This window comes from Lipotes vexillifer, unplaced genomic scaffold (genome assembly GCF_000442215.2).
Source record: "Lipotes vexillifer unplaced genomic scaffold, Lipotes_vexillifer_v1.1 scaffold454, whole genome shotgun sequence".
In the NCBI taxonomy this organism is placed as follows: domain Eukaryota; kingdom Metazoa; phylum Chordata; class Mammalia; order Artiodactyla; family Lipotidae; genus Lipotes; species Lipotes vexillifer.
This window is the reverse complement of record NW_006779481.1, coordinates 1034047-1057507: the sequence shown is the minus strand read 5'-3', so window position 1 is coordinate 1057507 and position 23461 is coordinate 1034047. Positions and strand designations below refer to the sequence as shown.

The 23461-nt window shown below is 37.8% G+C and overlaps 1 protein-coding gene across 2 annotated transcripts in view; it reads right to left on the bottom strand.

Annotated features, from left to right (window-relative positions):
• CERS6 (ceramide synthase 6) overlaps window positions 1–23461 on the bottom strand; it is a 326376-nt gene that overhangs the window by 224754 nt on the left and 78161 nt on the right. For both annotated transcript variants that reach the window (XM_007452610.1, XM_007452609.1), the window contains exon 2: window positions 11823–11928. In XM_007452610.1, the coding sequence (XP_007452672.1) occupies window positions 11823–11928 (106 nt within the window). The remainder of the gene's footprint in view (window positions 1–11822; window positions 11929–23461) is intronic.

Here is a 23461-nt window from a genome sequence, read left to right as displayed (position 1 = left end):
CCACATCAAAATATTGGGAACGTCCTCCTTCTTTTGTAGAACCGTTAAGGACATGCCATAATTTACTTATCCACTCCACTACTAATGCACACTTCGGTAGCTTCCGAACTTCTACTACTACAAACAATGCTGCAATAAATAACCTTATCATGGGTTATTTTATACACATATATAGAGAGATAAGTTCCTGTAAGTGAACGCTGGAGATGAAAGGGTCCATGCATTTGCAATTTTTTTAGATATTGAAAAATTACTGTCACCTATGATTTTACCAATTCATACTCTCACAAGCAAGAGTACCCATTTCCCAAAGCCTCATCGACAGAGTATGTTATTGGATTTTTCCATTTTTTTCTAGCCTGATATATAAAAAGTAGTATCTCAGTATATCTTTAATTTGATTTCCTCTTTTTATGAAAGAAGGATATTTTCTTGTGTTTTAAAACCATCTGTATTTCCTCTTTAGAACAGTCTTTTCACATCTACTGCCCATATTTTTCTTGATCTGCTAGTAATTTGTTTATTGATTTGTAGAAGTTCTTCAGTTATTAGAGTGATAAAACCTATATCTGTACCATAAACTGCATAGTATGTACTAATGTGTCACTTGAGTTTTAGAATTAGCTTATGGTGCATTTTGCTTGTGTTTTTTACTTGCAGAAGTTTTTTTAAATCACGTCTGAATTTATCAATCTTTTCTGTTATACCTTCTGTACTTGGGGTCATAAGTAGAAAAGCATTCCCTACTCGGAAAATCCAAGAAATTCTCCTACATTTACAGCTTTGATTCTAATACATTTACAGTTTTGATTCTTACATTCAATCTTTAGTACATTTGGAATATATCCTGGTATACAGTGGGAGGTATGAATCTAATTTTAATTCTTTCCAAATGGCTACCCAGATAGGCCAGTACCATCATTCATGTTTTCTCCATGAGAAATCAAATCTATTCTCCCACCGTTCTATTACTCATGTGCCAGTACATATGGTCAGGTTACTCAGAAATCCTTATTTATTTTTCTATATGAACTTTAGAATTAGCTTGTCTAGTTTCAAAATAAATGGGAAAACAAGAAAACCTGTCGGTATTTATAATGAGATTATACCAAGTTCTTATACTAGCATAGGGTGACTTGATATCTTTAACTGAATTTGTCTTTTGTGTCCTTCACAATGTTTGAAAATTTTCCTCACATACCTTGCACATCCTTGTTACATTGGTTCCTAGGGATATCATCTTTTTTGGTTTCTATTATAATTAAGAAATTTTCTTATATCTTCTAACTGCTTTTTGTGTGTGTGCATGTGTGTGTGTATGGTAACTAATTTTGTGCTAACATTTTGTAATGTTTATGGTAGTTTTTCACGTGATTCCCTTAATTTTCCAGGTATACAGTCATGTAACAGGATATTACTAGAATGTAAGCTCTGTAAACAAAGGAAATTTTTTGTATCTTTTTTCACCAGTACCTAGAATATAGTTGGGACTTAATAAATACCTCTCGAATGCATGAATAAATTGTCACATAGCATAGCTTTACCTCCTCCTTTCTAATTTTTATGCCTTTATTTTCCTTCTTTTATCTATTTGCTAATGAAATGTAAAACTTAGCACAATGTATAACAGTGTTTATAAGCATCCCTATCTGTTCCAGACTTTTAGTAGGAATATCACAATGTTTTTCTCATTAAGAGGCCAGATTTGGAGCTGATACACAAGCATATTTATCATGTAAATGAAACCACCTATCCCTAGTTAGATTGTTTTATTTTAATCAAAATGATGTTAGATTTCAGAATCCATGGAGGTGATCATCTACTTTTTTTCTTTATGTCAATTAACATGATGAATTACAAAAATAGATGTTTTTAATATTGAATACAGGGAAGGCCTTGCATTCCTAGAATAAGTCGTACTTGGTGATGATGAATAATTCTTTTAATATGCTGCAAAGTTCAGTTTGTGATTTTTTTATTTGGGACTTTTCATCAATATTAATAATCACAATTGGTCTCTAGTCTTATTTTTTAGTGAGATACTTATCAGACTTTGAGATTACATAAAAATAGAATCGATGATTTTCTTAATTTTCTATACTTCGGTATAGTTTAAAATAGCATTTTATTATCTGCTCTTTAAGAGTGTTAGAATTTTCTTGTGATAACACACATATGTAGTTGGTGAATTATATTTTCCTAGAATAATTTTCATTTTATCCAAGTGTTTATATTTTATTTGCCATGTTAATAGTAATATATCCTTTTTATTTTCCTCAATTTATGTGACTGTTGATTATGTTGTTAATTGCTATGTTGTTAACTTGTGCTTTGTTTTTTCTTGATTGGGTTAGCTGACTTTCTGTTAAAAAAAAAAGTAAACAGTTACCTCTGGATTAATTTTCAATACTACAGTTTTACTAACTCAATTTCTATGTTTATCTTTATTAATTTCTTCCTTCTGTTTGCCTTCATTTATTTTCTTGTTGTTTTTCCAATGTTTAAGTAAGTGGTTAAATATATATATATTTATATAAGTGGTTAAACTTATATATATAAGTTTTCATCTGAGCACTACCTTGGCATAGTACCATAGCATAGTAGTGCTTTCATCACTGTTTTCTAAATATTCTGAAATTTTATTTTTACACAGAAGTTGATTAAGAAAGCAAGAGTCTTTCTGTTTTTCTGATTTCTCATATTAGTAAACTGTGCCTATTCTTAAAATGTATTACCATTTTTTATACAATAAAAGCTCAATTTTTAAAATATTTAACAGGCACTTGAAAAGAAAGTATAGTCTCTATATTCAGAATACAGGGTTCTAAATGTACCTGTCAGGAGCTTCCCTGGTGGTGCAGTGGTTAAGAATCTGCCTGTCTATGCAGGGGACACGGGTTGGAGGCCTGGTCTGGGAAGATCCCACATGCCGTGGAGCAACTAAGCCCATGCACCACACTGAGCCTGCACTCTACAGCCCACAAGCCACAACTACTGAAGCCCGTGCACCTAGAGCCTGTGCTCCGCAACAAGAGAAGCCACCACAATAAGAAGCCTGCATACCACAACGAAGAGTAGCCCCCACTCACCGCAGCTAGATAAAGCCCGCGCGCAGCAACACAGCCAAAAATAAATAAATAAAAATAAATTTATTTTTTAAAAAATTTTAATTAAAAAAAAATAAATGTACCTGTCAGATCTTCCTCATTAATTATGCTTCTTAGAATTAATTGCTATATTGTTTTATATTTTATATATTCTGTTTTACATTTTGACCTGTCATGACTGAGAGGTAAATTAAAATTTCTTACTATTAAATAATTTCTTCTTTCATTCTTTTTTATAAGTATATGGATATGCTGGTATTCAATGCATATATATTCATAACCATTTTAACTTCATTGTGAATTGTATCCTTTGTGAATTGTATCCTTTGGCAATAAAAAGCCAATTCTTCATTTCACTTCATCCTTTTGGTCTACTTTCTTTATTATTTATATTTGCCTGTATACCTTTACTCATACTCTTATTTTTAATATCTGTAATTACTTTATCTGAAGGGGTCTCTTATAAGCTATGTGACCCAAATCTGAATTATTTTTTTATTAGATGAGTTAAACCCATTTACATGCATTGATATAATTTATAAATTTGTTTATACTTACTTCATATTAATTATGTTTTCTGTTTTCATAATTTAATTTTTTTTTAATTTTAACAAACCAAATATGGCTGATTTTCCTTTGTTTTTTGTGGGTAATTTTTATTCTAGTGGTTATCCATACAATCATAATACTCTTCTATTCATTTTCAGTCAATAAAAATGCCAAATGAGCAATATTTAAAACTAGCATATTTCCTCTTCCTTCCCCACCTACTATTAGTCAATAATTTTATCTCTCTTAGAGTTTACTCTTGTACTATTAAATATGCTTCTACCTCTATTACTCAGTTTGGCTGCTTAAACAGATAAGCTTTGACTCCCAGCTACTAGAGCTTATGCAATTAGTGAATTTATTCTACCTCCAACCTTCCTTCCCTTGTCCTGCTCAGTTGTTACCTGTATCATTTCTACATTGTTAGAGCATATAATGCTTACATTCTGTTCTGTCATCCTAATCATCACATTTCTTTCTATCTTAGTTCTACAGTTTAAATGTATTCAAAACTTGCCAACATTCCCAGTAATCTCTTGGTCAGCTAAAATTAATGATTATAATAGTTTCTTCAAAAAAGGACTCATGGGAACAACTCCTCCAAATTTTTGCAAGTTCTAATCTTTTTGTTTTTAGCCTTTACACTATAAAAACAACTTACCTAAATATAAAATTCTTAGCTCCCATTTTCCTTGAAAATATTGGAAATGTTGTCCTATAGAATATTGCTACAGAGAAGACTGAAGCCATGCAGATATTTTCCTAGATAAATGATTTAATTTTTTGCTTGGCTGCTCAAAGAATTATTTCCTTTATATTTCAAGTCTATTTTTAATAATATAAGTCTTGGCATAAACCTTCTCGGGTCAACTTTTACTACATTTTTATTAACATATTAATATAAATCTCCATTTATTTTAGGAAATTTTTCTTGATATCTCTCTCAATACTTACTCTACTTTGCTTTTCCTTAAGAGATTCCAATTATACATATGCTAGCTCTGCTTGGTCTATATATCTAATTATTTTTAGCTCTTTTTCATTTCATTTATTTCAGCTTTATTATTTCTATCTCCCATGTTCCCCACTGAGACTTCTGCAGTGTCTAGTGTTTCCTGTGTTCTTTCCAAATTTGTCTTCATTTCTGTGATGGCTTTAGTACTTTTTTCCTGAACCAACCAGCTAACATTGCATCTCTTCCTGTTGACCAACTGCTTTTTTCTTTAGGTCTTGTATTTCTTTTTTTGTGATCCTCCTTATAGAGTTATTGCTTTTTTTTAAATTTGTGGTAAAATATTTGATCTCAACTTTCAGTTGCCCTGTGGCCTCATTCTTCCAGTGATAATTTTTGTTAGTAAGCGATGCTATGAATTCTTTTTCTTGTCTTTGATGCTGTGTGTTTCTTCTTTATTACCCAACACTGAGTGAGTTAGACTGTCTCGACCAGCTCCAAGGAGGGTGCTTTTGTAGTTTAGCTGCCTCCGAGGTACACTGCCTCTGGAAAATGTGCCATCCACAAGGTTTTCTGTGTACTTCTTCCACTTCTCTGAATTAAACTGAGTCTGGGAGAGCATGTGCCAGCCTTGCTCACCAGTTCCTGTACCTAGTGTTGCAAACAGTGGTACAGCTTTGGTCTCACCATTAGGAGGTGTCATTTTTGCTGGGTTTCCTGAAATCTACCCCCACAGGGCCCTCCATCCACACTTCATGCTCATCACTTCCTCCTACTTGGCTTCTGTCCAACCTCAACTGTTTTTGTTTAGCTTTTATATATATTTTGAAATCTAGAAATATATATCTCTTAGTTTGCCAAAGTTAAAGTTTGTGAGATTTTCCTTCTTTTTTTGTGTGTGTATATTTTTACTGTTGTGTTTTATAATTTTTCTCCATAGTTTTTTTCATTTCTTAAGATTTCCAAGGGAAAAAGTGAATAATTCTGACTTATATAGACATTTTTATACCAGAAATACCTAGGTTAATTTTAATAAACATAACCCATACAAGGATGGAAAAGAAAAATAAAAAGCAATAGGCATAAGAGGAGAATGAGGAAAAACAAATTATAGGAAATCTGCATATAATTTTTAAAATACAGTATAATATACCAAATGCAGATTATGGTGTGATAATCTCATAATTCTCTAGATCATGAAACCTAGTTTCACAGCTGACATATATGTTTCTCCCTTAATGGCTCAAGAACTGATTTGATTGATTAGAAAATGAGGCTGTTGGGATTATAGATATAATATGTGCCAAAAGATAGACAGATATATAAATCAATAGATAAACTGATTGATTCATTGATTTATATCTATCTCATTCCGATAACTCTGGATATAGCCAGTTAAGAAACGTGAACTCAAAAATATTCACTCTAAAGAGAAACAGTCATTCCATTCATTTAAGTAAGTCTGACAACTCATAATCGCCGGTTCTGGGGGTCATCACAAGTCTACTGAATCAGGATCTCTAGAAATAGGATGCAGCAATCTACATTCACCTCTCAGGCACACCTAATGTAAATTAAAGAATGGAAGAACCTGGCCCAAATAAATGCTCCCTCATTAACTAACCGACTTACAGCCCACGGCCACAACACTAGGAAGCAGCAGAGACAATGTTCCAATATACCAGGGGTCTGCAACCCCTGGGCCATGGACCAGTACCAGTCCATGGCCTGTTAGGAACTGGGCCACACAGCAGGAGGTGAGCAGCAGGCACGAGTGAAGCTTCATCTGTATTTACAGCCGCTCCCCGTCACTCGCATTACCGCCTGAGTTGCTCCTCCTGTCAGATCAGCGGCAGCATTAGATTCTCATAGTAGCGTGAACCCTACTGTGAACTGCGCATGCGAGGGATCTAGGTTGCGTGCTCCTTATGAGAATCTAATGCCTGATGATCTGAGGTGGAGCTGAGGCAGTGATGCTAGCGCTGGGAAGCCTCTGCAAATACAGACTATCATTAGCAGAGAGGTTTGACTGCACAGAGACCATAATAAATCAATTGCTTGCAGACTCATATCAAAACCCTGTCAGTAAGTGGCAAGTGAAAATAAGCTCAGGGCTCCCACTGATTCTGCATTATGGTGAGTTGTATAATTATTTCATTACCTATTACAATGTAAGAATAATAGAAATAAAGTACACAATAAATGTAATGTGCTTGAATCATCCCAAAACCATCCCCCCCACTCCCAGTCTTCCATGAAACCGGTCCCTGGTGCCAAAAAAGTTGGGGATCACTGCAATATACTGCCCAGGTCTGACTCAAAAACCAATGCTTTCAACTATTTTGCAATAGAGGTAAGTTCTCTGAAATATTTATAAAATTTTAGATTTACAGAGGGAAAAAAAAGAGTGAGAAAGACACGCAGATGTTACCTCAAAAGAAAAGACTGCTGGAGAATATGAAGGAGTTCAAATTTATCAGCTAATTTCATAGATGAGAACTGCTCAGTCAGGGCGCATGACCAGTGAACTCACAAAGGGATCTGGATTCAGAAGGGCTCGCATGTGGGGTTTAAAGTTCTCTGGTTGCCATCCTGAAATTCTTGATAATTTTGTTATGGGAATGGTGTTTTGCTTATGAAGTCCACTGGGATAGGGGAGCATGTGTCAGGGGTTCAGAGTCTTGGCTCACACACAGTCCCGGCACTGCCCCCATATGAGTCTGGGTAACTTACTTCCCTGTCCCCTGCTCCCCAGGGACCCCAGCTTTCCCCTTCCCACTCCTGCCTAGTGACTACTGCTGCCCTGGGTGCAAACACGGAAAGGTATGGGATTAGATATGCACACCCCACGGTGTCTCAGTGTGGGGTATAGGGATGCCACCTGCACCCTGGGCTGGCAGTGTCCCAGTGCATTTGGTGGATGACTCAGTGGGGACTAGCCTCTTGCTTACCCCAATCCAGGTGCCTAGTGTGTCTTGGAGCAGAGACTGCAATATACTGGGAGGTCCCCTGTCCACTGTGGCTTGGGACAGTGGGCCCATGGAAAGGGGAGAGGCCTGTCTCAACTTTTACCCCGCCCAGAGAAGGGCAGGCATGTTAGCCCAGGAGCTAGCAACTAGGTGCTGGCGACTAGCAGCAGCTAGTCAGCTGTGTGTGCATTAAATCACAGGGTGGCGTTCCTGGGTACCTGTCAGGATCTGCCCTTGCCTCTTGTGTATGCCTAAGGGGGCATGGCATTAAATACCAAATTAAAATAATCTTGACAGGTCAAGAGAGAAAGAGACTGTGCAAGAAAGGAAAAAGCCTTCTATTTTTATGCCTTTAATGGCACCTTTTTGTGCATTCTGAACAAGCGGCCCTGCATTTTAGTTCTGCACTGGCCTCCAAAACTTATGTAGCCAGTCCTGTAAGGAGTAGATTTTAAGGGTCTTCACACTTGAAAGATGATAACCATGCCCTGGAACCATGGTCAAGGCCAGAATGCTGGACGAGCACTGTTCAAAGTCTCCAAATCCTGCTACTTGTATTCTGGTCAACGGATCTGTTACTTTTTCATCTCACAACTAACACTGGAGAACTACAAAGGATTCAAGGAAAAATAGTTCCAACTTTGGCTGCATTTATGTTCAAAACCTGAGGCTTCTGCTTTAATCGTGTAGAAACTTCCAAAAGAATCACCTTGGAAACCAAGAGAATATGATCATTAAAATTAGCTAGAAGCAAATATCCTCCAGAGCAGTCAACCTGCCTGCAAAATCCTTTCATTACCTTTATAGAGAAAATTTCCCCAGTAACCATAATAAACATAAAGCAAGGGAAATAAAATGTCCACAGCAGGATTTCTAAAGGGAGGTATACATTTGGGTAGAAAATTCATTTTTCATGCATTTAGAGTAGTTCACAAGGTAAATACAAATATGTTGTCATCACGTTAAAAAAAATGAACCTTGTAACTCCCTACACATCTGCTTTTCTAGAGGGGAAAAAGGTGTTTGCTGCAGTAAACTGATATATTAAATAAAAATGCAAGTTTCTTCTTAACATTTTCTCCCTTTAAACACTATAGGACATGAGCCCCTTCAGGTTAGAAACTGGCAATCTAAAATCATCTCACATCTAGGAATAAACCTACCTAAGGAGAAAAAAGACCTGTATGCAGAAAATTATAAGACACTGATGAAAGAAAGATGATACAAATAGATGGAAAGATATACCATGTTTTTGGATTGGAAGGATCAACATTGTGAAAATGACTCTACTACCCAAAGCAATCTACAGATTCAATGCAATCCCTATCAAATTACCACTGGCATTCTTCGCAGAACTAGAACAAAAAATTTCACAATTTGTATGGAAACACAAAAGACCCCGAATAACCAAAGCAATCTTGAGAAAGAAAAACGGAGCTGGAGGAATCAGGTTCCCTGACTTCAGACTATACTACAAAGCTACAGTAATCAAGACAGTATGGTACTGGCACAAAAACAGAAATATAGATCAATGGAACAGGATAGAAAGCCCAGAGATAAACCCACGCACATATGGTCAACTAATCTATGACAAAGGAGGCAAGGATATAAAATGGAGAAAAGACAGTCTCTTCAATAAGTGGTGCTGGGAAAACTGGACAGGTGCATGTAAAAGTATGAAATTAGAACACTCCCTAACACCATACACAAAAATAAACTCAAAATGGATTAAAGACCTAAATGTAAGGCCAGACACTATCAAACTCTTAGAGGAAAACATAGGCAGAACACTCTATGACATAAATCACAGCAAGATCCTTTTTGACCCACCTCCTAGAGAAATGGAAATAAAAACAAAAATAAACAAATGGGACCTAATGAAACTTCAAAGCTTTTGCACAGCAAAGGAAACCATAAACAAGACCAAAAGACAACCCTCAGAATGGGAGAAAATATTTGCAAATGAAGCAACTGACAAAGGATTAATCTCCAAAATTTACAAGCAGCTCATGCAGCTCAATATCAAAAAAACAAACAACCCAATCCAAAAATGGGCAGAAGACCTAAATAGACATTTCTCCAAAGAAGATATACAGACTGCCAACAAACACATGAAAGAATGCTCAACATCATTAATCATTAGAGAAATGCAAATCAAAACTACAATGAGATATCATCTCACACCAGTCAGAATGGCCATCGTCAAAAAATCTACAAACAATAAATGCTGGAGAGGGTGTGGAGAAAAGGGAACCCTCTTTCACTGTTGGTAGGAACATAAATTGATACAGCCACTATGGAGAACAGTATGGAGGTTCCTTAAAAAACTAAAAATAGAACTACCATACGACCTAGCAATCCCACCGCTGGGCATATACCCTGAGAAAACCACAATTCAAAAGAGTCATGTACCAAAATGTTCATTGCAGCTCTATTTACAATAGCCAGGACATGGAAGCAACCTAAGTGTCCATCAACAGATGAATGGATAAAGAAGATGTGGCACATATATACAATGGAATATTACTCAGCCATAAAAAGAAACAAAATTGAGTTATTTGTAGTGAGGTGGATGGACCTAGAGTCTGTCATACAGAGTGAAGTAAGTCAGAAAGAGAAAAACAAACACTGTATGCTAACACATATACATGGAATCTAAGAAAAAAAAAAAAAAAGGTCATGAAGAACCTAGGAGCAAGACGGAAATAAAGACACGGACCTACTAGAGAATGGACTTGAGGATATGGGGAGGGGGAAGGGTAAGCTGGGACAAAGTGAGATAGTGGCATGGACATATATACACTACCAAACGTAAAATAGATAGCTAGTGGGAAGCAGCTGCATAGCACAGGGAGATCAGCTCAGTGCTCCGTGACCACCTAGAGGCGTGGGATAGGGAGGGTGGGAGGGAGGGAGACGCAAGAGGGAAGAGATATGGGAACATATGTATATGTATAACTGATTCACTTTCTTATAAAGCAGAAACTAACACACCATTGTAAAGCAATTATACTCCGATAAAGATATTTAAAAAAAAGATGTTATAACCCCCCCCCAAAATAAATAAAATCATCCCACAAAACTAAAAGTCCACTTATTCTACTCTTCTTCCTAGCAGAGATGTTAAGAACACCCGGTGCTTTCTTCCACTTTTCCAGGAAAAATACCATTTTTAAAAGAATAGAGGGGGAAACCCTGGAGAATCCTGGCAGAAACGAAGACCATAAAATAAACAAACATATTTGAATATTTGAATTAATAGTTTTAAGACAAGAGAGAAGCAATACAAAATGTTAGCAATACAAATACCAAAAACGGAATAAAATGTGCTTAACATGGCCAAATCCCATCTTAGAAGCCTGAGTAATTCTCCCAGAAAAATGAAAGTGGGAAAAGGAACCACTTCATATACAAACACACGGTACTTCTCATAGACTGTTATGCTCCTTTTCTGCTTTCTTGTCCACGAAAGAGTAAGACAAGAGAGAAATATGAGTAAGAATCAGCTTATTGGATGCTGTGATTTGCTTAATTTTTTATGGCCTTAGCTTGAGGGTCTCTGACTTATGTCTTCCTCCCCTTTTCGTTCTTAAGGAAATACCAGCTGGCAGTGGATGGCAATCTTTCCCTCTATCTTCTCCCTGCCTCCTCTTCCCACTCCTGGTTTGGACTTTAACTCTCAGCAGAGCGATCATCTCCTCTCCCGTTTTCTTTACAATGAATCTGTACTTTATAATTCTCCTGACCCTCGCTCCTCATGTCTTCATATCGCAGCTCTTCTCTCCTTCCATTATTCCCTTTTGTTCATCTGCCTGTGTATCACAACTGCTAGAACATATGGACAATGTTATAAGCAAACAGGCGCTTTTTCTCACAATACATTAATTATATTCCTCAGCTCTCCCCAAAGTCCCATCCAACTGTTATACATACATACTGCTTTGGGTCATGTGAGATTAAGAGGCACAGAATTAGACCAACCACCATCTAATCTAGACTGTGCTTCACAGACAAGCTCCTCACATCACCCTGGGAGTAAACAATCAGGTCTCAAACACACCCACGTGTATTTGGCTTCTACACTTTTTGGTCTAGTCACGATGCCTGTGTGCTTTCCAAGAGGACACTTTCACACACGAGGCTAGTCAAATGTTAGTTCTCAAACCCAAGAGAGAAGGAACTGAATGATTTCAGATTGAGAACGGTGGTCATGACAATTCATATCCCAGAAAAGGACAATCATACCTTTGTAATTGCAGTAAAAACCTTTTCCAGAATGGCATTTGGCTGGGCAGTTTGTGGTCCATTAGCCTGAATGTTGAGGGCTATAGCACATGGTTTGGCTACAAATCTAAAAAAAAAAAAAAAAAAAAGACACAAGTTATTCTCTCTATAGATGTTCTTAATGTCATCAATTAAACATTACTCAACTGTCCCAATAAAGTACTGATAGGATTTTATGGGTAGACACTGTCAACATTCATATGTCAATACCTTTAAAGCAGATTTAACTTTTTTTTCCCTCCTTTATTCTCCCAGAAGTAACAGTAAAGAAAGAAATCCTTTTAAAATATTGAAACCTCCTGATACTCAAGTTCTAATGAGACTGAACAGATAGAAAGCCTATCAAATGACAAATACAAATCTGTATGTGATACATAAACCAAAAAACCATGATTTTGAAATGACAATTTACATTCTTCTTACTAACAAGGCATGTTATATTTTTACTATGAGAAAGTGTTTACTAACCATCTGATTATACATACAGAAAGTATGCTTTTGATCAACCCTAGTCCAAAAATTCGCCATTTTTGTCTCTATGATCAAAGTGTGCTATGTTCAGCCCCAATTCCTTAGGACATCTTAATATTCTCTATGCTTATTTGCTTCTTTCTCATAAACAATCATGAAAGGTGTCAAACAGCACGATGTCCCAGCCAAGCTGAAAAGTCTGAAATGGTTATAAGCATCAGCTACACCGTTTTTATTGTAAGCAAATGATTATGTCAAGAAGAACAGGAAGACTTAGCTGCATTTCTGGCCGTGTTTGGTGTATGAACGAGGCATGGGAGGAATGCAGGCAGAGGGCATGGGGCCCCAAAAGTATGATGATGTCTCTAAAACTTTTTTTAAAAAGAAAAGCATTACAGTTGTTTTAGACTAAATGGTCCAGAAATAAGGTGCGATACATGTTCCTTTCTAGTAGTGACATTTAACTTTTTCTATAAATACAAATAATATAATAACATATGAAAGTATGATCCAAATTAATTTAATGTTGGCCAAAAGCAACTGATAAGTATACAAAACAGGGGCTTCCCCAGTGGCGCAGTTGTTAAGAATCCGCCTGCCAACGCAGGGGACACGGGTTCGAGCTCTGGTGCGGGAAGATCCCACATGCCGCGGAGCCCGTGCGCCACATCTACTGAAGCCCGCGCACCTAGAGCCCATGCTCCGCAACGAGAAGCCACCGCAATGAGAAGCTCGCGCACCGCAATGAAGAGCAGCCCCCGCTCGCCGCAACTAGAGAAAGCCCACGCGTAGCAACAAAGGCCCAATGCAGCCAAAAATAAATAAATTAAAACAAATAAATTAAAAATACATATATACAAAACAGATCATGAGTAATTCTTAGATGAAGCTTCTTTAATAATAATGAATGAGTTAAAGAACAGTAGACAAGGGAGGAATTTTTTTTAAGGGGGACTAATGATGTTTACATACATGATAACACATAATATCCCACTGGGTCCTATTTCAAGTAAAAGACAAAAAAACGTATTCCAACAGGAGAATGGAGAACTATACGTGCAAGCCTAAACCGGGAAAGATGCACACAGAAAATGCAATATAAATCCTGTTTCACTGGGCTCTCTGGGACGAAGTTAGGAAGAATAAACACCCTTTCCTAGTATGTAAATCTAGAAACTGGAATTTTCCTAAACTTTTGCATTCTCAGTTCTTTGTAACATAAAATTTTCTAAAACGTGTTACCTATGCCCCTACCTTCTTAAAAAGAAGTGTAGTATTTTTTTAAATAACTTTGGGTCTTCACTATGAACAGTAACCGTGGAGCTATTGATGTAGCTAGTGGAAAGAAATAAAGTTTGATGGGCAATAACCAGAAGAGTGGCAGAACTTGTTCCCTTGACAAAGTTTCCTGCTTCATGGTTATCTGCCTCTTCATCATAAGGTATAATGCGGGGTGTGAAAAGACATGAGATCAGCAAAAGTTTTTCTAAAAGGTAAAATAGCAAAATTAGCTTGGTATAAAAGCCAAAATCAACACTTCCAATGGTTGCCTTCTACTCTCCCCTGTTGGATTTCTCCCCAGCCCTCCCTCGTCTTCCCAATTCCCACAACTTCTGAGACACTGCGTTCAAATTCCCTTTCGGAATCTGGCATCATCATCCTTGGAACAACCTCCTGTTCTAGTACATGGTCTGCTTTCTTCTTCTAAAAAGAGTCTAAATGCAAAGGCTGATCATGTCATCTCTGAATATGCCATGACAATGCCAGGCATAGGCAGGAGAGGGTCAAGAAATCTGATCAACTGGCTATCTTCTGTAAATGTGTTTTCACTGTTGCCATCATTGTTGTGAGTACTGTTGACAAGTTAACAGACCATCTCTCTGTGTCCCACAACAATGCGCGGGCAGACACTAGGAGAGTCAAGAAATTCACTCAACAGAATCTCTTCAAAACAACTTCCTCACCTTTGCTATCATCTCCCAGTAACTTTACAAAAGCATTCAAAAAGGTTCTTTTAGTATGTTATACAATCTAAGGTTTTACACCTCACTCCTCCTCTTTTAAACTTCAAAACACGTTTTTGAAACCCTTCTCTAAATTTCCAGCACTAATAACAACAGCATCTTGAAGAAGGCATATCCCTTGGTCATCAAGCTTATGAAATTTTGATAATCAAAATGATCAAATATATATGATGCTCTGTAAACATATTTTTAAGCGGTGTCTAAAGGATAGGTGGGAATTATCTCTGCTGCTGTCTGGCTACAGAGCCTTAGCTTCAGAAATTAATCTCTCTGTGCCCGATGTCCTCATATGAAAAAAATTATAATAATTACATAGGTACATAAGTTGTGCGTGTATACAAACACACGTATATGTTAAAACACCACGTTACATGGTCTCTTTGTCTAAAATCTTTGACGGGAGCCATGTGTATGGTTTCACACCACAGCATTTACACACCGTGACTCTCTGGGTCCAGCAACACACTAAGCTTCAGCTATGTTGTGTCAAGCCATGCACCTTCAACAAGCTCTGTAAGTACCAAGTGAAAAAGAAGAGACCAGAAACCAAGACAGGCAACTGAAAAACACAAGGGTCATCAGGTAGAGTAACCACTTACCTCAGTTTACCCTCACAGCCTGGGTGTCCCAGCATAATTATTAATGGTACCACCTTTATTGACAAAAGCATCCCTGCTTGCTATTCTGCCACAATAATTTAAGTGTTCCCCATTTGGGCAATAAAATGTAGCAAGCCCCATCATCAAGCCTCAGACCTGGCATAGGTCCACACTGAGTCCACACCAGCAATGCCTTCAGGTTCTGAGCCCATCCACACCTGGCCTTCTCTCAGGACCCAAACCTCCCCAGCTCCCCCATCAATCTCCATGGCCCCATAGGGTGGTGTGCCCACACTTATCACAGAAAGAGTTGCTATGTATATGTGTGGCCCTCTTCCCTGTGTGTGTGGTCTCTTTCATGGAGGCTGGAATGACCTTAATGACACTTCCCATCTCCAGGGGACCCTAACACACAAACCCATTTACTCTCCCTCAACCAGATGAGGCAGGATTATCACCACCCGCACTTTGCAGAGAGGGTCAGAGAGGCAAGTATCCTCTGCCTCCAGGGCAAGGGAAGCAGAGGACAGGATACTTCTTTCCCAGGAAGGTCAATGTTACCATCAGCTCCCCATCTTAATTTACTGGCCAAGCTAAGTCCCCAGTTCTGAGGATCTGTGGAGCGGGGTCGGGTGTGAGGAGTGACAGACAAATTTAACAGAATTTAACTCAATGTAAAGGTTGAAGATTTCTACAGTTTAAATGGTCCATGATGGGTATGTACAATAAATCAAACCACTTCAATGCTTTGAAAGAAGTTACTACGCCACAGAATATTTTTATGAAATGCCTGGCATACTGTGGGCACTCAATGAATACCTAATGAACGAATGAACAAATCAGCTAAAATACAATGGCAGGTACCCGTCCTCTTTTTTTCATAGGGGTTGTGCATTTTAACACCCTTAAATACCCACATCTACTCAGGATCCTCATTTGGGACTCAGAGGGTAGGAGACTGACCACTCAAACTCGAGAAGCTGTTTCTATAATTTCCATTGTCCCTATAATGTCATAGCAGCCTACCAACCTCTCACTAGGCATTCTCTTCAACTTATCTAGCACAGACAGCCAAACACTCAATTTCCAAGATTTAAAAAACTTCATACTGTACAGCACAGGGAACTCTACCTAATGCACTGTGGTAACCTAAATGGGAGGGAAGCACAAAAGGGAGGGGATATCTGCATGCGTATGGCTGACTGGTTCTGTTGTGCAGTGGAGGCTAACACGACATTGCAAAGCAACCATACTCCAATAAAAATTAATAAAAAAAATATTTCACGAGAGGCAGAAAACATTAATTTCAAATCCCAAATGAGAGAAGAAAGAAGATATAATTTTTATCTTCCTAAAAGTATTATATGATATATATACATAATATATGATACATATCTTATGTAAGATTATATGAAAATAAAATTTTTTTTTGTTTATTCTCCAAAGAATTTGTGTATCACTGCTGGCATTTTTTTTTTTTAAAGATAGCATATTAGACACCAAATAAAACTCATGACAAAACTACTGTAAATTTAACACCTACTGTCATGGTCCATTAGAGAAACACTGGGTTTCTTTTTCTCTAGTGCTGGCTCTAACAGAAGTAAGGTCACAAAAACTGTCTTTCACAAGGGTTGTCGTAGGAGAGAGAGAAACAGAATGAGACAGACAGAGGGTGGGGTCGAGTACCTACAAATATAATAGTTGAAAGGGAATATGTACTTTTGAGCTTTGATGACTGCCTCTACCAGGAAATGCTCACCTAATTACTTTTTAAATCAAAGGCAGCAACACCATCTTCGAAAGATCAAACGTCTATGAAGTACTTACATGTAGTATAACATATTTGAAAGTAAATATAATAAGGATGTAAGCTTTGAAAAATTCTAGTCTCAATGTAAAAGGAGAGAAAACACCTAAGACATTCCTACTTTTTAGTTGTATTTAACATCATATATTTGTATTATAAACATGAATTGAATGTCTCTACACAGAGCACCAAGGTAAGCTCTGGGCTGTGGTGTGCTTAAAGGTATTCACAAAACATGAAGTGATTCTTGCACTCAAACACCTTTACACTATGGAAAAAGAGAGGGATCAAAAAAAAAAATTGTTTGCAGGGTACACGTCAGTTCTAATCACTTAATACTATGTAATCATCTTCAGTGGGGAGCATGGCCAGAGATTTAGTCCTTCCTGACTCCAGCATTTCCTACACTTTTCAAAGTAGCTGGATGGCTGTGGTGGTGGACACACAGACCTACACATGTGATAAAAACTGTACAGCATTAAATCACACGCACACAATGTACAAATGGGGAAATCTGTGTAAGCTTAACAGATTGTATCAATGTCAATATCCTGCAAATTTTAAAAAAGGGTTCCATTGGGGGGGTGTAGGGAAGGGAGCATGAGCTCTCAGTGTATTCTTTCTTACAACTGCATGTGAATCTACCACTATCTCAGGAAAGATTTTCATTAAAAAATACTTAAAAGAACCATTCTATTTTTGACATGGAGAAATGAGCTCCCAATAAATCGATTTTTCACCCTTAAAAACTCTGCAAAACCCACCAAGCCCCTAAAAACAAAACCAAACTACCTGAGGGCTCTGGAGATGGAATAAAAGCAAGTAGACTTTGGAGGGGAGTAAAAAGCTGGAGCAGGGGCTTCCCTGGTGGCGCAGTGGTTGAGAATCTGCCTGCTAATGCAGGGGACACGGGTTCGAGCCCTGGTCTGGGAGGATCCCACATGCCGCAGAGCAACTAGGCCCGTGAGCCACAACTACCGAGCCTGCGCGTCTGGAGCCTGTGCTCTGCAACAAGAGAGGCCACGACAGTGAGAGGCCTGCGCACCGCGATGAAGAGTGGCCCCCACTTGCCACAACTAGAGAAAGCCCTCGCACAGAAACGAAGACCCAACACAGCCAAAAATAAAAATAAATATATTAAAAAAAAAAAAAAAGGCTGGAGCAGGAAGCCAGCAGAGAACAAGCTCCCGTTTACTTATTTATATATTCAGTTTGCAGCTCAACTCTGAGATCAATCACAGCAGCAGATAAAGCTTTGACAGGAAAACACACTCTCTTGTCTAGCTGCAGGGACCAGGAAAGGAGCCTGAGGAAATCAGAGAGCGGCTAGAGAACCACAAAAGAAAAAAGCCAACCTCCAATTCTGCATGTAAATGAAGTTCTGGCTGACCCCAAACCACATACGTACAAGGTAAACTGAGAGCAGGTAGGAGCTGAGGTTTAAAGAACTGAATGGAGATTGAAGCCATGGTCCACTGCAGGCCTGTCAGACTACAATTTGAATCTAACTGAGTAAATTGCTTGTTAACACAAGACATCTCAACACTCTTCAGAGCAATGTAAAAAAATCCAGAATCTCTACAACATAACTCTCACAATGTCCAGGATACAATCTAATATGTTGACAGAGAGCAAGGAAAATATGGCCCAATTTTAGGGGTAAAGACATGCAAAGACATTCAGTGAACCTGAAGATAGGGCAATGGAAATAATGCAATCTGAGAAAGAGAAAGAAAAAAATGACAAAATAAAGAAACACACACTGTGGAACAATTTCAAAAAGGCTAACATATGGGTAATTGGAGTTCCAGGAAAAAAGGAGGCAGACTGCAGAAGAAGAAGAAAATATTAGTAATAGAAAGAAATAATAGTCTATAACATCCCAAGTCTGATAAAAGACATAAATATACAGATTTAAGAAGCTCAAGAATCCCCAAAATAGATAAGTTCCAAAAAAAGGAAAATCTAGACAAAATCACAGTCAAACTGATGAAAACCAAAGATAAAGAGAAAATATTTAAAGTCACCAGGCAAAATGGCACATTATACACGGGGAACAATAATTTGAAAAACAAAGGACTTCTTATCAGACATCACAGAGGTTCAATGACAGTGAAACAACACCTTTAAAGTGCTGGTAGCAAAATCAAAACCAAAAAAATTGTCACCCCAAAATTCTATGTCCAGCAAAATTTTTCTTCAAAGAATGAAGGTGACAGGAAAACAAAGGGAATTTGTCTGCCACCAGACCCCCACTTCAATAATACTAGAGAGAGTTCTTTAGGCTGAAAGGAAGCAAAATCAGAGGGAAGCTTAGATCTCAGGAAAAAATGAAGAACATCAGAAATGGCAAATATATTGATAAATAAAAAGTATTTGGAAGGTCTCTGAAATTAATCACAACCAATTAATAACAGATTAAATACTTAAACCCAATTATGAGAAATAACATATGTGCCACCCCAGACTGTGCTGGAAAGAAACCTAAGTATGAACAAGTGAACGTCCACGAAAAAAGAAATGAACAGGGGTTGACTGATTCAATTCATTGCTTGACCACCAGCACCTCCACAGGTTCCAACATTCACCAGTTATGGGTGTGCCATGGCTACAGTCACAGAAAGTATTACAAACTTTGAACTTACAAGAACAGTATAGATTGGATATTGAAAGCTACGTGGGTGCAAGTTTAGATACACATGGGTGCATGTGCCTGGGAGAGTAGGTGTATGTGTGGGACTGTGTATTCTACAATTCTAAGATAAAGCTGCTTTCACATTTAGTGGAAAGACGGCCAGGATGGAGACAGGAGACTGATATTTATTGATAGTTATTAAGTGTCAAGTTTGCATTGCTTTGCAATGTTTTATTCTTTTTTTTTTTTAGTCCAACAACTCTTCGGAGTAAATTTTAGTCCCCATTTTATAGAAATATAAACTAAATCTCAAAGAAGTTAAAGGATCTCCTCAAGAGCTTAACATTTAAATAGTTTAGAAAAGATTTAGACCTGGTCAATCCTAACATAATCTATTAATAAAAACAACATTTTCTCCTTTCCCTAAAATAATAAAACTTGATTAAAAAGGCACTGTTAAAATAATGTGATATAGTCATACACCTTCACTCAGAAATCTCACTTTTAGGTATTTATCTAGGGAAATCTGTCAAACAAAGAAAAAAAGCCATAAATGGAAAGATTTTCAGGCACCATCATTTTATAATAGGGAAAATGGTAAACAGCTTAATGATTCACTAACAAATGACTCATTGAGTACCTATGATGAGTCAGCCCTGCTTTAAGTGTTGGGGATGCAGCAGTGAACACAATTCCCTGCTTTTATGGAGTTTACATTCCAGGGGGGAAGAAGGGAGATGAAAAATAAAGTGATGCATGTGATGCAAGATAGTGAAAAGTACTATAGAGAAAAATAAAGCCTGATAAGAAGGATGAGGTAGGGTTGCAATTTTCAATGGACTGGTCAGGGAAGGCTCCTGAGAAAGTGAGCAGATTCCTAAGAAGGTAAGGAAGTCAAGTAGGAAGAGAAGTGGAGGAAGAACATTCTGGAAGGAACAGCAGCTAAGAGCAAAGGCTCTGAGAAAGGAGTATGCCTGAGATGTTGAAGACACAACCAGAGGGCCAATGAGGCTAGAGCAGAGTTAGGAAGAGCGAGAAGAGAAAGGTGGGGTCGGAGCAGCAAGGCAGCCACGTCATCATACCTTGTGCACTACATGAAGCACTTCAGTTTTTACCATGAGTGAGGCAGGAAGCCACTGCAGGACTCTGAGAAGAAAACCTAAATGAGTGATTTATATTTAAACAGAATCACTGGCTCCTCTCTTGAGAACTGACTAAAGGGGAGCGAGAATGGGAGCAGCCAGGCCAACTGGGGGGTTGCTCCAGTTATCCTGGCGAGAGATGACAGTGGCCCAAAGGGAGTGGTGGCAAAAGAGGCGGTGAGCTGTGGTCAAGTCCTCAAACTATCTTGAATGCTGGGCTCACAGCATGCACTGGATTGAATGTGGGATGAGACGGGAAGAGAGGAATAAAGGATGCCGACAGGTCTTTGCCCTGAGCCCTTGGAAGGATAGAGTTAGTCTGGGGCTAGTAAGTGTGAGGTTAAGCTTATAAGCTATTAGGCTTATACGTGGAGATGCTAAGTAGGCAGTTGGATAGAGCAGTCTGGGGTTCAGGAGAGGTTTGGGCTAGAGATACAAATTTGGTGTCATCAACCAACAGATGCCACATAAAACCATAACACCAATGAAATCATCTGGGCAGTGAGAATAAATAAATATTTCATACCCTTCAGGCTGATAATGTGACATATAGCCGAGGATTTGGAGAACAAGAATGCCAGAGAGAAAAAGATGACGGAAGCAGGGGTCAGAGAGGAGAGAGGCTGGGAGATACTATGCTGCTGGTTTTGAAGGTGGAGGAAAGGCTACGAGCCAAGGAATGCAGGTGGCTTCCAGATGCTGGAAAAGCCATGTTAATTTTAAGAAGTGATAAGTAAAAAAAAAAAAAACTGATATCAAAACACTGTACCATTATCACTGTACCATTTGCCAAAAATTTTTAAATTTTGATAAATTCCAATACTGGCAAGAATAAGAAGAAACAGGTACTCTGGTAAACTCTTGGTGGGTGTCTAAACTGGTGCAATCTTTGAAAGGCAATTTACCAGTATTTAGCAAATTGTTAAACTCCCTAAGCCCTTGTGAGCATCACTAGTTATATTTCTCCCAGAAACTTACCCTCCAGATATATTGGCATTTTTTAAAATAAAGTTGATTGCGGTACTGCTTAAAATAACAAAAAAGACAGGAAACAAATATTTATTAGAAGGAGCCATATGAAATATGGCACATCCATACAATGGAATTCCATAAGACAAAATGAGGTAGATCTGTTATGCTTCAAGACATAATAGTCAATGCAGAAGGTAACATACAGCACAACAAGTATAAGATCTCATTTGTGTACTTAAAAGAAACACTTTTTTTCAGGAAGAGCAGTGAGAAATCGTTAACAGTGATACTTTTGGGGGGTTAGGAAGCTTAATTTGCATTTTATACTTTTCCGTATTATTTAAGTTTGGGCATATGTATGCTTTATATTTATTTTAAAGGTAAACAACCTTTACATGTGTTCACTGAATATTTAATAACATGGAAAAAAGCTCAAAAACAAGAGGTACAATAATGTTTATATGCTGACTACTTATCTATAAATTTCTAACACATAAAAGAAGTTGAAGATATGCTATTGCCAGATAATAGGATTGTGGCTTACTTTGTAACATTCTTTTTTTATGCTTTCTTATGGTTTTCAACATCTTAAAATGAGGATGCAAACTTTTAACACCAAAAATAAACAGCTTTAAAAACAGAGATGAACTGAATGGTCTCTATGCCAGGTAAGACTCAAAACCTCCGTGACACCAAAACTGAACATGGAAAGCCCTAGGACAGCCGCAATTCAGCTCATTCCATGGACCTCTTGAAGCAAAGGACTCCGCTGTGACTGAGACAAGGGAGAGAACACTACGTAGAATAAAAATAAAATGCCATTTCAGTACCTTGTCAAGTAGAGAAAAGGATGAAGTTCAATGGCACACCAGAAAATATGAAATGGCATGAAATCACTTCAAGAAAAATGTTACCAACATTAACTAAATACTCCAAGAGAGTTTTGAGATGCCTCCAGAAAATAATTGCTTCTGCCTGTGCCTGGAAATGCCACAGAACTTCTCTATTCCTTCATCTATATAATGAAAATCATAATTACACTCTGTTCATGTCGGGAAATATTTCTAAATCATTGGCATCTTGAAACTAACTGGAAAGGGATAGAGATAGGGGAAGATGGCATGCAGAGCAGCAGGCAGGCAGAAGACAAGTCTCTCCTTGGGAAAAAATATGAATTTGTTTCTAGGTAAAGTAGAAAGGAAAATTCCTTTCGAGCAAACCCATATCCGAAGTGAATCTGCTCTGAGCTTGGAATGTTGGAAAGCTCTTTAACATTTCTGAACCCTAGTTACCACATTTTAAAAATGGAGACAATAAAACCTACTTTGCAGAATGCGTGTGAAGACTGACAGTATTCAACATTTGGAAAATATTCAATAAGTGCTGGCTAGTCTTAAATTCTCGCTACAAGGAGCATACATTTCACACATTAGGAGGACCTCTCGTCTGTGCTGCTCAGTAAGCTGTAGTGGGAAACTTACGGGAAAAACACAAGGATGGCAAAAATTCATGAAAGAGCCAGAAAATGTAAGCGCTTACTATGTCACCTGGTCCAGCCTCCTTTTTCCAAGCCAAACTTTCTCTCTAGAGAGATCATTCAAAAACTTCCTTCAAGCATGAAACCTCCCTGTACATTTCTTTGCAATTTCCTGTGAATCTATAATTATTTCAAAATAAAAAGTAGAAAAAACAATCTTCCCTTGGTATGCTAGTTTAGTTTTCCATCACATTTGACTCAAAATGTTCTTCCCGCATCATTCTTTCAAGCTGAAATATAAACCCATTTCCTCTTTTCTCAGCCCTCTGGAGAAATGGTACAGTCAATAACCTCCTCAAATATTTGAAAACACTGATGAAGTCATCCTGCATTCTTCTCTCTTCAAGAATAAACAGTGCAGATCCCACAAACCCTTCCTCATCCATCTTTTTCTGTCCTCACTTTAAATT